We start from the raw sequence: 14559 nt of genomic DNA on the forward strand, positions 1-14559 counted from the left end.
CCATTACTTGCCACACTAACAACTTGTATATAGAGTAGATGTATACTTCTCTCAATGTATACTTCTCTTCTTAGTAAGTAGTTGAGATTTTTTCTTTTCCTGATAGGGGCCAAGGTCTTGATTGATTTTATGTATTCTCTCTCTTCCATTTCAAATGTGGGATATTAGTGTAGCTGTCTTAACTCAGGTGTCTTCGTTAAAAGAATAACCTTGAATTTTGATTCCATTTTTTAATAAGGTTTAATTTTAAGCTGTCCCATTTTGTGTATTTCATTTAATCAGTTATGCTAGTTTATGGTATGTATCTTGTGTCTACTGAGGTGCCCTTTGACCCAATTCCTTGAATCTCCAGTTTAGCCCTTAAGAAATAGATCCCCAGATTGGACCTGTAAGTTTTAGAGGTAACTGTTCTTCTACTTAAATTTAGTAGGCAGATGATAATATCTTCAAATATCTGAGTCAAAAAGAGTACCCTATTCAGTAAGTATTAAAGAAAGTTTTATTTTCAAGATCTTCTGTATGTAAGATATAGAAGTCCCTTTTGTAATAGTTTAGCTTGAAGAGGATGGATATTATGGAAATTAACAAGAACAAAACTTAAAGCATTTAATAGGTGGATTATCCTTCATGCCTTCTAAGTATTGTTGCTGCTAATACTTAATAACTGCAATTTCAATAGTAGTTAATGAAGGAAAAGAAACTATTACTACTAGGCAAATTATTGGTTTGTCACATATTTAGACATGCTTTAAATTTTTTTTTTTTTAGTATTTTTCTATGTCTGTGTTTGAAACATCTTAAGATAGTTTTAGGACCTGATAAACTTTCAGATCAACTTTAACACTTACTACACATTACCTGTGTGAACTTAGGCAAGTCCTCTCAATTCTTGAGGCTCAGTGTCCTCCTCTATAAAATAGAGCTAATAATTCCTTTCTCAACTGATAGAGAAGTTTAGATAAGAAATACACTAAAATGCTTAGTATAATGCCTGGAACATAGGTAGTGCTGGATAAATGTCACTTCCTTTAATAATTCTTTTCTAAGCACAACTCCTGAATTCACTTGGTAGCCAAAGATTAGTTTATTTTTTAAACAAGAAGTAATGAACCACATTGTCAGAGAAGTAAATTGCCTACTACTATATTGGCTATAGGCATGTGTCTTTAATTTTTGTGTTTATATTGCCATGAATATAAAGTACTATAGTTAGGAAGGGATGATTCTGGAGTTGTGTCAAGATAGTTGCCATTTTATATAATTGAACCAAAGTTTTTTCATTTTCATGAAAATATATAGGAAAGTTCACTGGTATTCCTAATTAAAGATAATGAGGTCTGGGTTTCTCACTAAATTTTGTTTTGCTTTTTAATAAATGATAACATAGTGAGAATGAGTCCCTTTGGAAGGAGGTGTCAGAATTACGAGCAAAACATGCACAACAGCAACAAGTTATTCGAAAGGTAAGCTTTTTCATCCCATGACTGTAATCTGCCTTTGTTTAATTTGTGTACCATTTGTGACCCAAAAAAAGTCTCTATGGAATAGTCAGTGATTGATCTTAGTTTCTTATATATTGGGTTCGTATATAATAGTGAAACTATGAAATCAAACAAATTAGGTCAACTGTTATATTTTCTTTTTAATAAGGAACATTTCTCATTACCTAAATATGGTTATTCCATATTCTCAGCCTAAGTCTCATTAGCTTTAAGTAAGTGACTTTTAGCCTGATATAACAACTTTAAAGATACTTTATTTTTAGGAACATAATTAATATACTACACTTTTTTTTTTTACTATGAATAACAGTCTTACTGTGTTCTTTTGTTTTTACTATTTTTTTTTACTTGAAATGGCATAGATATGGTCTTTGAAGACAAATGACTAAAATTTTCAAATCAGTTCACCAAATTATGAATTCAAAAAATTAGTTACCAATGTATGCCATTATTAGTATTTCCAGAAAAGCAGTAAAATAAATTCTAGATTTTAGTATCTGAGCTGAAAATTACTGGGGAAACTGAAAATCTCTCTGTTGCATTGTGTCCTTGTGATTTAGTCTTTTCATATCAGCTTTCATATGTTAATAAGACTTGAAACATAAAAGTAATTAAGGCAGCTATTTTTTGCTCATGAGTAAACTAGACTCTTAAGTTTAAGCAACAGGTTTTTGAGGGGGAGGAAGGGTGGGAGAACTTCAGCTGGTTTGTGCTGAGATGCCTTTAGCTAAAAATAGGGTTATGACTTGACAGGATCTGGGTCTAGTGGAGCAAGCTTAGAACAGAGATGAATGGTTGCAGCCTTTGGCCTGTAGTCAGATAGATACACTGTGTGTGTGTGTATGTGTGTGTGTGTGTGTGTGTGTGTGTATAGTTTTTCCAAATCAGTATGTAAGTGAAGGTTGAATGTACAATTTAGTTCTAAGTGTTTAGTCCAAGTACATATACTTTCAAAACTTCCATAGCTGATTCCAACATGCAAGCCTGTTAAGAATAGCTGATTTAAAATGATAGGTGTTTGGGGGCACCTGGATGGCTCAGTGGTTGAGCACCTGCCTTTGGCTCAGGGCCTGATCTCAGGATCCTGGGATCGAGTCCCACATCAGGTTCTCTGCAGGGAGCCTGCTTCTCCCTCTGCCTGTGTCTCTGCCTCTCTCTCTGTTCTCTCATGAATAAATAAATAAAATCTTTAAAAAAAAGTATAGATGTACCTTAGCCTGCACTTCATTAAGAAAAAAAAATCTTTTAATCTTTTCCAGAAAACGTTTTAGTTAAATATTAGCTTATAATACTATATGATTTTTTTTTTCACCTAAAAGCAAGGAAAGTTGATGGAATACTTATAGAGGATTTCAGGTTTTCATGAAACCTAGCATACTGTCTGCTCAAATTTGAGTTTTGAATAAATGTGGTTTGGTGGAGCTAGGGAATTTTCATGATGCGTAGTGATAGCTGATAATCTCTTCTGTATTGCTGTATTTGCCTCATATGTCTGCCATTCACTCCTTGGCTTTATATTAATTGGAATAGTATATGTGAGTTACCTGGTATAGGTACTTGTTACAGGATAGGATAAATAGTACCTGTTATAGAACTTACCAGGTCCAGAAATTAGATGTTGTAAATGTTAGGTGCCTTATCTTCTTCAGGAAACAAGGTTTGTGTACAGCATGATGCAGAATTGTCTTAATAAGAGAACTAAAATACAGAAAAAATTTCAGGAGAAATTTAGCCAGTGCTTCATGTTCTTATAATTCAACCACTAATGTTTTTAGAATTTTTTATAACACTTATAAATTAACAAAAGTAATTGAAACCAAATTATTTCATAGATACCTTTAAGTTTAAATTTGTCTTCTCATCAGCATCAGTCAGCATTTTCTTTTGAATAAACAATTTAGTGGCTAGCTTCCTTTTCATGACTCTAAAACTGTTTAACTTTTCTGCAAAGAGTCTAAATAGTCCTCCAGTTGCTTTTGGCCTTTATTTATAGCCTCTCAGTGATATACTGCTTTTCATAGTTCACCATATGATCCTCACTTCTTTAGCTCCTTTAGGAAGGTGACAATAAATTTCAAGACATCCTAAGCCAGTGATTCTCACATTCACATCAGTATCACCTGGAGGACATTGCTGGACCCTGTCCTCAGAATTTCGGATTCCGTTAATTATGGAGTGGGGTTGAGAATGTGTGTCTAACAGATTCCTGGGCTAATACTGCTGGTCCATGGACCACACTGTAAGAAATGCTGTCATAAAATATGAAAGATTGTTTGCATGTCTTGATCTGTTTAGTAGCCTTTTCCTTTTAAATTTAATTAAGCTCTGAAGATTAAACCAGCTTTTCTTGATTGGCAGTATGTGTGTCTTGGATAGTTAAGAGGAAAACCATCTGAAACAAAATCTATTCATTGTTTATTAAAAAAAAAAAATGTACTCCCAACTTTGAAATTGTATATTTATTTTTGGATAATTTCTAATTAACTGTATTTGGGGGTTTATTTCTGTTACTGTATAATTAGATATTTCATGATTTTATTAAGCAATAATTTTTCTAGAATAACCCAATAAGCTTTTTCTCCCTTGAAAATTTTATGCTCTCTTCTGAAAGAGATGGAAATTTCTTTGGCCTCTAATTGCATTACCTAGTTTAAGAAAAATGTTGCCTGTCACTCCCCCCCGCCCCTCAGCATAGTCTTGAAAGAATTTCAGTTAAAAACTTGGGATCTGTATTCAGGCATGCTTGGATCTTAGCACCAAAACAAATAACTGAGTAGAGTATTGGGTAGATGGATGCATGGGGGGATAGATAGATGAATGGATGGATGGATAAGTAGATGAATGTCTTAGGCATCTTGATATCCTGGGTGGCTGCTACTTTTATTACAGGTTATTCTTCTGCCTGGAAACTGTTACATTTCTTTAGATATTAATTACAAGGTGCACCCAAATTTCAAATATGTTAACACGAGAGACATTATGTGACTTAGAAAATATGTAGTATTTGAATTAATTTCTTAACACTTGTAATGTGGACTAAGAATTAGGAGTCTATGATGGGAAATTTTTTGTGTATATTTTCCTTTTAGATTGTCCAGTTTATTGTTACATTGGTTCAGAATAACCAGCTTGTGAGCTTAAAACGTAAAAGGTAAGTTTCTGTGTAAAATACTTTGACCTATTTCTGGACAGCTAAACATGTTAGTGTTTAACAGTGAATGGCCTACATTCGCTTAGTGTATGTCTGTTGTTCCAGAGGAATAGTCCTTCCTTGTTAAATTATACTCTCAGCATTTCAAGAGTAGTGTTACTTCTTCCTCCAGTCATCCTGCTAATGTTTTTCAGAGACAAGTATAGCTAAATGGTCACTTTACAGACATATAGGGAGTTAATCAGGAATCCATGTTTATTTGCATTAGCCATTTACTGTAAAGTTAGAAGGCCTGAGTGAGGGGAAATTTTTAAAAAAAGGTCATACATTGAAAACAAAAATACTTGATCACTTATATTTAATCCACTAATAAGGAATTTAATAACCCAAATATTGACTGTGGGTTATGATACATAAAAGTGTTAGTAGTATTTGCCATTGTTACAACTAAAGCTTAAGGATAGTGGACAAAGGAGTAGTTGGAAGAAGAAAAAACTTATCTTAAAGCTTGGTTATGTGCACACTTTATGCTGTGGCCTTAACTCTACTTCCATGAACTAGTTATGTATGTTAGTACAGTTCATAATGATATAGTTCAGTCAGCAATGAAATAGTATATTGTATTTATTATATTATTATATATCATTGTTATATACTACATATTATTTATTATAGTTATTATATTAATTTTAGCAAAAATAGTATAGAAGAATGGCAAAATCAAAGACCTAGGCAGAGTCACCCCCTAGTTTCTGTTCCTAAGATGTGACCATTGTGTATCACTATGTTCTTTGTGTATCCCTAACTAAAATCTTTTCTTATTAAAGTGTATATGTTCATGTGAGGGTAAAATATTAGAATAGTTTAAATTTCTTGTGTGCTCGCTTCACTGAATTTCATGAATATCTTCTGATTTTCAGGCCTCTACTTCTAAATACTAATGGAGCCCAAAAGAAGAATTTGTTTCAGCATATAGTCAAAGAACCAGCTGATAATCACCATCATAAAGTAATTTTTTGGTTAAATTCTATTTTATATTTGTTATATCAAACCAAATTTTATTACAGCAGTATTTCATGTATTCAGAATTCACATTCAAAGTTTAGTGAATAATAATCTAAGTGTTCATCCTTCCAGTTTTATTAAATCATGCCTTTTTAAATTATTTGCTTTAAATTATTTTAAGAAAGAAACTGCTATAAATAGAATTATTTTAGTTTCCTGTTCCCAAGTTTGTTTTTTTGCCTCTCAAGTTTGTTTTTTGACTCCTCTTCGGTCTCTCATAGATAATCACTATCTTGAAATGGTATTTATATCAGTCATTTTTGAATTGGTCATTTTATATGTGTGAACTCATGAACAGTATTTGCTATTATTTTGCATGTATCCAAGCTTCATATAAATGATACTGTTTTAAAAAAAAATAAATAAATAAATAAATGATACTGTTTTGCACATATCATTTTACATTGTGACTTTTTTCACTTGGTTTTGTTTTGAGATTTATTAAATTAAGTTCATCTCTACTACTTGATATTAATTCAGTATTATGGTTATGTAATTAAGCATTCATCCATAAATTATTTTAAGTTTCCAACTTTTATTATAAGTTGTGTAGACTAGACTTTTTACTCTAGCAATTTCAAAACTATTTTTGTTTACCTTTATTTTTGTGTTGGGCTCTCTGGATCATTTGTCAAACTTACACCCATTGGCAAATCATTCCAGTCCAGTGTCTAGACTTCCTTTAATAGCTGATTGTTATTGTAACTTTCAAATCTTAGAATTCTAAATACTGCTTCAGATTTGTTATTAGAGTACCAAGATTTTTTTTCTTGAGCAAATCAGTTAACATCAGGTTCTTCTTCCCACTACTGTTTCTAAATAATAAAGCATACCTAACTATTGTGTTTTTAGGATTGAAGATTCAATGTAAATGGATGAAGATTTCTTAATTTAACCGGATTTATAAATTTTTAAGTACTTTGGATCTTTTGCCTCAGATTTATCTACTGTTGAAATTTATAGATTTTGCATTTTAATAATGAGTTTAATTTGCTTTAGAGAATCGAATGCTTTCTTATTTATTGTGTACCTACAACCTAAATATATCTGCAAATGAATAAAAAAAATTATTGCTAAAAACTCAGGCTGACATTTAACTGGAGCTATTGGAATGGTTTTTTTTTTTCCTATTAATGAAAGCATTTAATGAGAAAGAATAAACCATATGTCAGAGTAGCTTGGATAAAATAATCCTCATCAGCAACAGTGGCCATCTGGTTATGCTTGAAATTCCTAATGAAGTCTTAAGATTTTTTCTTTTTTTAACCCTTTGGATATAAAAAATACTTTAAAATTTGAAAATCTTTCCATAGAATCATTCTGAGGCATGCCACCTTCAAGATTCCTTACAGTCAAAGAAATAAGTAGAATGAAGTAACACACCTCATACCTTTGTGAATTGGTATAAATAAAATTAGTAAGTCCCATTGGGGCAGAGAACATAGCTAAATTGTATCCTCAAAATTTAGTAAATAATGGGTGCCCAATTAACACTTTTTAAATGGTATGTTGTTCAGTAGTCAATATAATTTCAGTTTTTGATACATTTTCTGCCTGATTTTTTTAGGTTCCACACAGTAGGACTGAAGGTTTAAAGCCAAGGGAGCGGATTTCAGATGACATCATTATTTATGATGTAACTGATGATAATGCAGATGAAGAAAATATCCCAGTTATTCCAGAAACTAATGAGGATGTTATATCTGATCCATCCAAGTAAGGAAATTATGAAGTAAAATTTGTGAAAATATTGGTTACTTTTCTTATCAAAGAGTTAAATTCGAAACAACTTTATTCTGTCATAATTTACTGTCTAATTCATATTTGGTTTATTAAACTGAAAAAGCCAAAATATTTAATGAGATGTTCTCCCCTCAGTAAAAAGACTTCCAACAAAAAGTAATGAGAATTCTGATTTTTTAATTTTGGAGTTAAACATCTTTAATTGATTCTTTGTGGTCTCATCATATGGTGAATCAATATTTGTGATTAAGGTGACTCACCCAAGAAATTTGTGCCTTTTGATACGTGTTTTGGGGAGAAGGTTTCCATGAAGAATGAATGGACAAATTAATTTATTGAATGTGTTTGAAAATATAATTGGTTCTTTCTCATATTGCTGATCTAGCTGTAGCCAGTACCCTGATATTGTCATTGTTGAAGATGACAATGAAGATGAGTATGCACCTGTCATTCAGAGTGGAGATCAGAATGAACCAGCCAGAGAATCCCTAAGTTCAGGCAGTGATGGCACCAGTCCTCTCATGTCTAGTGCTGTCCAGCTAAATGGCTCATCCAGTCTGACCACAGAAGATCCTGTGACCATGATGGATTCCATTTTAAATGATAACATCAATCTTTTGGGAAAGTGAGTGCTCATCCAGATGTTATCTGAGTTTATTTGCTTGCTTTGTTTACTTCACATGTTCTATTTTCTTTGAATGATCTTCTTTTCAGATTATGAACCCACGTAACTTTCTTTGTTTTAGTCAGGGCTAAGTTCTGCAAATTTTTTTTTGAGAGGGATTTAATCATCTCAAGAATAGTCTTGAGATTTTCCCTGGCAATTCCTTAGATTTCTTTAATGAGATACTTGTTTTGAATATTCATAAAGTGTGTGTGTGTATTTGTGTTTTATCAGGGCTATAGAATAAGATAATCTCTGTTAAGGGACTTATAAGAAAACCAGAAATTAGTAGCAATTACCAATAATAAGTTAAATATTTTATAATTTATAGGGTAGAGGAAAAAAGATAAATCAGATGGTTGTCACAATCTTTTTTTCTGTAAATATTAAAGTTTTGTGTAAAAGCTGTGAGTTCTTAGTAGACCACATTTTTGGGAATCTCAAATACTGAATAGGATCTCTTACGATTAAGAATTTTGTAATGTGAGTTTAAATGTAAAAACAAGGAAACCCAGTATTTGATATTTTTTTAATATTTTTTCCTTAGGGTTGAGCTGTTGGATTATCTTGACAGTATTGATTGCAGCTTAGAGGACTTTCAAGCCATGCTGTCGGGAAGACAGTTTAGCATAGACCCAGATCTCCTGGTTGATGTAGGTACTTTGAATACTTCTTGCTATACTGGCAGTTTGTGTATTTATGTATACTGTTTATAGATCACATCATTTTCTTGTATTCTCACTATTTTTGCATTTTCTTTTTTTAAAATGAATGATTTTGTGTACTAGAAACAATGAGCAGATGGTTCAAGACAGTGAAGGAGGTTGATCACTACCCATTTCTGAATAGTAGTTCAGTTAATCCTCCTGTAACAACATATCAATTCTGTTCAACAGTGCTGCTAAATCCAGGCCTTTTCTGGACTTGTGGCTGTGTTTTGTTTTGCTCTAGAATAAATTGTCGCTCAATAGAAATTGGTGGAAATTTAGTAATAGAATTACTTAGCCAGGAAATAGCATGAAGACACTTTCTAAGACTTTGGGAATTAATGTTTTCTAATCAAATGAACTATATTTTATTATATTTGCTATATTTTTAAAATTTTTATGTCCTGAGTCCTAAGGTTATCCTGTTCCAGTCCGTACCACCACCTATATGAACATGACTCCCAATGTTGTCTGGACTGTGAATCCTATCTACCATTTCTGGCATTAATTTTCTTGCTCTCTTACCTCTTGCTCCTACCACTCCTCTCTCCCTTACTGTGGCTTGGTCCTATCCAGATGAAATTTGTGTATTGTTCTCTCCCTGATTTCCATTTTCTGTTGTGATATGTTTTTCTGCCCTGAAAAGCTTTGTCGCTCCTTTTGTTGTTGTTGTTGCATTTTTCTGCCTTAAAATGCAGCTTTTCTCATGTCAAAATATTCTCTTATCCTTTTAAGAGCTTCTCAGTGAGACTAAAAGGAATTAGTCCTTTATTGCTCTTTAATCTTATTAATATACCACCTTATCATTCTGCTTCTCAGTCTTTGTCAATATGCACGATTTGATTATCTTTTACAAACCATCAGTATGTGACAGGATGGATTTCCCTTTCTTTGAAGATTTCTTTTTCATACTGGCTTATGTTACCATCTTAAGTGAATTCAATATCCACGCTAATGACCTGCTTTAATTTGTTAATAGTAATTTGGCAGCCCTTCTTGATTCTATCATTCTTTGTTCCCAGTCTGAATCCATGGACCTTTTAGGATAGCTGTCCCCTGGATCATAAAAAAGGAAATAAAATTCCATAATCCTGACCCTCTGCAAATCCTTGCAGTCTTCAATTAGATGATTTTAATTTAACCTTGGAACATTTATCATACTCTTCTGTCCCCAAAACCTCATCTAGCCAGCTCCTCCCTATTCATAGAAGATAATCACCATACCCTGGGTCTCTGGTAAGCTGTGGAATCTTCTTTCTTTTTTTTTTTTTTTTTTTTTTTTTTTTGTGGAATCTTCTTTCTTAGAGGAAGTGCTTACTTTCTCTTTAAAGTTTATTTGTAAACCTGCCCTCTGCCTCTCTCTTTTTCTATCTCTGTCCTTGATCTTTCCCATCTCGCTTCAGTGGACACAGATTTCCATCTTAAACATTTTGATGTGTTGCTCTGCTCATTTACCATTTTGCTTCTCTCATCATTTCACTACAAAACTTTAGAAATGAGTAGCTATATTTGTTACTTCTTTTTTACCCTATATTTCTTTTTGAAACCCTGCATTGTCTTGCTTATTTACTCTAAGCCTGTGCTGCCTTGGTTTATCCATAGTGGGCTACATTTGTTTTTGTTTTTTATGTCAGGCCATTGGGCTAGTAGGTTTATTCTGAATCAGATTTGGGCTTCATTTGGCTCATGTCACTTACTAGTTCTGATACTAACGTTGGGAAATTTTACTTCTCTTGTTCAGTTTCCCCTCTGTTAAATGCGGCTAATGCTTAACACAAAGCGCTCTTGTGGGGATTATAAATAATTAGTGCTATTATTATTAATACTGGTTACTTTTGACAATGGAACTACTTCTGTTAATTCTAGAGGCACTGGACTTTGGTTTTTTCCCCCGGTCTTCCTAGCTAATCTCTGTTTACTCTAAGAGCTTTTCTTTTTCCTGTAGTTTTCTACTTGTATTTCCCAAGGTAACCATTCTTTTAGCTTTTTATTTGTTCTGAGTCTCTTCTTTTTCTATCCTTCCTCTTTGAAGGGATTTTGGTTCTATGATTGCTCTCAAATTTTTATCTCTACCTCTTAATATCTTTTTAAAGTAAACTTTACTTGGATTCTAATTCCATGCCTTTGGGATCAGCAGTTAAGAAGATCTTGTTAAGATCTTGTCTTAGATTGTGTTTAACACAAACTTTTCTTTATTCTCTAAACTAGCTATACTTCTCAGCTTTCTCAGCTTTCTTATTTTTTTGTAGTGGTATCAGACTTCTCTCTACTCACTAGGATAATAATCACTGAGTCATTTTGGTTTCCTTATCTTTATCTCATTGTTCATCAAGTCCTGTGTATTTTCAAAAATAGCACTCGTAAATCATCCCTACTTTCTGTTGCCTCCTTCATCCAAGACCTTCATTATTTCATCCTTGAATTATACTGTATTGTAAAAATGTAAAATTGCATATGCCTATGCATCCATAGGCATGCATCCATGTTGCCTTTTTCTCTGAGATGGCAAAGATGGTAAGGACATGAATAAGGTATGCTGAGGAGTTTATGGGTTCTCTACAGAGTTCAGTTCTGAGTGACCCAGTGTGGAGTCAGCAGGAGAGGCCTGGCCTTAGGATTCAACTAGTGTCACTCATGTATGATCTACTTTTTTTTTTGCTTCACATTATACATCTGCTGGGAATACATGAAGGTATCCCTGATTTAGTGGGTGGCATGAGTGGGGCAAAGAAGGAGTGAGGAGCTTATACTCTACAGATGTTACTTTCAGTAGGGATCAAATATGGTCAGGCTCAGAGGCAGAGACGAGACGAACCTGGCAGAGATTGGCAGTCATGTATGGTTAACTGCTCTTAAGGATCTGAGTCTCTTCCTTTTCATTTATCAGTAGATAATATGAAAGGGGGAAAAGTTAAGAAAAGGAAGAGCTGGGAATATTTTTAGGACAATCATGAAAATGGAACTTTAAGGAGAGGAATCAGTGTCTAGAGACAGTGGAGGAGGGATCTATCTGCATTTCATTATATCCTGTGAACCATTTTGTGTTCATTCTCATAAAATGCTTTAATCATTGCTCAGGGCTTTTTCAGGCCTCTTACTGCTGACAGAATGTGGTCTTATCCTCTTACCAATTTTGCTCTACTTCTTGAACTTTATGTATACAGCTTATTATTCAACTCAGAACTTTCATATTATTTGGATTGGTCATCTTGTCTGTTGCTAGAACTTCCCCCTCAACCTTCTTCTCTATGGTTGCTCGTGCTATAATTTTTTCTCCCTCCATTCTCTCCTTTCCAAGTCCTAACCATTCTCCAGGGACTGATACACGTTGGATAGCTTCATCAACACTTTTTGTTTCGTGTGTGTGTGTGTGTGGTTTTCTCCTTTCTCTTCTTAGTACTTTTGATCCCCATCATCAATTAGTATTTTAATACTGGATTGTATCTGATCATATGTTACTATTTGACGTTGTTCTTGTCTTTTAGATTGTGAGCTCCCGGAGAGCAGGAATAGTGTCTTCATCTTGTATTCTTCATGATGTCAATTATTTCTTAGATGTTCAATAAATCCTTGTGGAATAAATGACTTTGAAGCTTATGACTTAAAAGTTATGTCTGTAAATTGGCTGGACCAAGGGGTTTAGTGAGCAGTGGTCTTAGTATTTACGTCTTCTGTTGCTAGGCAAGGTAAAAAGAACCAACAAGGAAGTAAGTATGCTATTTGGTCAGAGGACTCTGAGGTGTAATTTAGAAGCCACCATTGTAGAGCAGATTCTATAAATTTCTCACATAATTAGCAGGTAGAGAAGGTTTACTGTCAAGGCAAGGGACTCAGCCCTGGATGCCACTTAAAGCCAAAGGCATTTAGAGAGAAAGTAATCGTAAGGAAATGAAGGAGAGGCGAAGTTGGCCAAACCATCATTTTCTTAAGTGATTTACCCCAATGTTTTATTTTATTTACTTTATTTATTTATTTATTTTTTCCGTAAGGTCCCCCCACTGTTTTATAGAGACATTCTTACAACTTCTGACGCATGGGCTAGCTTGCTCTGCTTTTATATGTTTTTCTTTCTTTCCTGCTTTTCTCTTTCAAACTTGTTTTACTGTATGAAAACTTCCTAGTGCAGGAGCTACATCTCTTCACCCAACATGGCTGTATAAAAATTTTGAACACACAGTTAATTCTTTTTTAATATTTTTTAAACTTATCATCTTTCTTGTTTGGTCTTTCAGCTTTTCACTAGTTCTGTGCAGATGAATTCCACAGATTACATCAATAATACAAAAGTAAGTTTTAATTCATGTTGCTCAGGACCCATAGCTGTAAGAATCTGAGAAAAAGTCCTAGTAAGTAGACAGCAGTATGACTCCCAGTTACAAAAAGCATTTTATATTCTTACCTTATATATGTGGTCAAGATAGTAAAATTTTAGATGAAAAATGAGCTTTTGGTTATGAGGTGAGTCATTGCCCAATTCTGTAGGCATTTGTGTGATTAACTGTCAGTGTGAAATCAGCCATCAAGGTGCTGGGAGATCAACTGACTTAAACTTGGCATGTTCAGGTGTATCACTGAAACAAATTATTAAAATATTTCTTCATGTTTTATGTACTTCAGTTTACATTCTTATTCCTCCGTAAACAGCTTCTTGGCATTTTTTTATTGAAAATTCACGGGTACCCATATTTTTTAAGTTCCTTCATTTTATTAGCATGCAACTAAAGCTCAGGGATTTGAACTAATTTGTACTAATTGTAGGTAAGGCAGGTTGAAACAATGAAGTGTGGGCTTTCAACATTTTTTTTTAAGTAATTTTTTTTTTTTTTAATTTTCTTGGACTTACAGGATTTCCAGTTAGAATTAGCAAATGTTGACAGGAAATTCTTTAGAACTGGTTTTTAATGAATAGTAAGGACAATGTGAAGTTGTTACGAGCAGATTGATTAGAATCATTCTGTTGCTTTGTATATGGTTTATTGTCTTAAATAGGTGTATACTCAGTTTATTGAATACCAAGGTGTAAATCAAGTCTTCTGTACAAAATCTAGATTAGTGGACTTAAAATTTTATCTTGGTTCTTGTTCTTTGTTGTCAAAAAATGAACACTTAAATATAAGTGTTTAGAGTGAGGGGTAGAATTTATCTGACTAATGTCATGTGTGAGGATAGCCTGACCAGATTTTTTCTGCATATTCGAAGTTATAGCCTGGGTAACTTCGAGTTGAAAGAATTTGTGAATTTGAGGTTGATTATACATTCAGTATTTGGATAATTTTTATCAGGGGTTAGCATACTTTTATAAAGGCCAGCTGGTAAATACTTTCAGTTTTGCAGGCCATATGTTCTCTGTCACAACTGCATAGTGCTCTAATTATAGCGTAACAGCAGCCATAGACAATACATAAAAGAATGAGTATGGCTGTGTTTCAGTAAAACTTTATTTACAAAGACAGGCAGCATGCTGAATTTGGCATGTGGACCACAGTTTGCTTGGATTTATACTGTAAGGTTCTGTGGATCACCTCAACACACTGGGTTTCACTAAATATGGTATTATTAAATGTTAGGTCATAAGGTGAATGAATGCATATCGTGCATTCTTGCATTCAGTTAGTGAATTTACTGCACTGTTTATTGCTACACATTGAGTCATTCTTTATTCTTGGATTATATCCTCTTTATTCCAAAACCAATAGCTTAAATGCATTTCTTAGGAATAGCAGTTAA

General features: G+C 33.4%; 1 protein-coding gene across 7 annotated transcripts in view; it reads left to right on the plus strand.

The window, feature by feature from the left end:
• The window catches only part of HSF2 (heat shock transcription factor 2), a 40997-nt gene that overhangs the window by 15877 nt on the left and 10561 nt on the right, over window positions 1–14559 (plus strand). For 5 of the 7 annotated variants that reach the window (XM_038526679.1, XM_038526678.1, XM_038526680.1 and 2 more), the window contains exons 5-11: window positions 1388–1463; window positions 4592–4653; window positions 5574–5661; window positions 7286–7434; window positions 7847–8086; window positions 8673–8778; window positions 13065–13118. In XM_038526679.1, the coding sequence (XP_038382607.1) occupies window positions 1388–1463; window positions 4592–4653; window positions 5574–5661; window positions 7286–7434; window positions 7847–8086; window positions 8673–8778; window positions 13065–13118 (775 nt within the window). The remainder of the gene's footprint in view (window positions 1–1387; window positions 1464–4591; window positions 4654–5573; window positions 5662–7285; window positions 7435–7846; window positions 8087–8672; window positions 8779–13064; window positions 13119–14559) is intronic. The other 2 variants (XM_038526682.1, XM_038526677.1) reach the window with 1 other exon arrangement.

This window comes from Canis lupus, chromosome 1 (genome assembly GCF_011100685.1).
Source record: "Canis lupus familiaris isolate Mischka breed German Shepherd chromosome 1, alternate assembly UU_Cfam_GSD_1.0, whole genome shotgun sequence".
Taxonomy (NCBI): domain Eukaryota; kingdom Metazoa; phylum Chordata; class Mammalia; order Carnivora; family Canidae; genus Canis; species Canis lupus.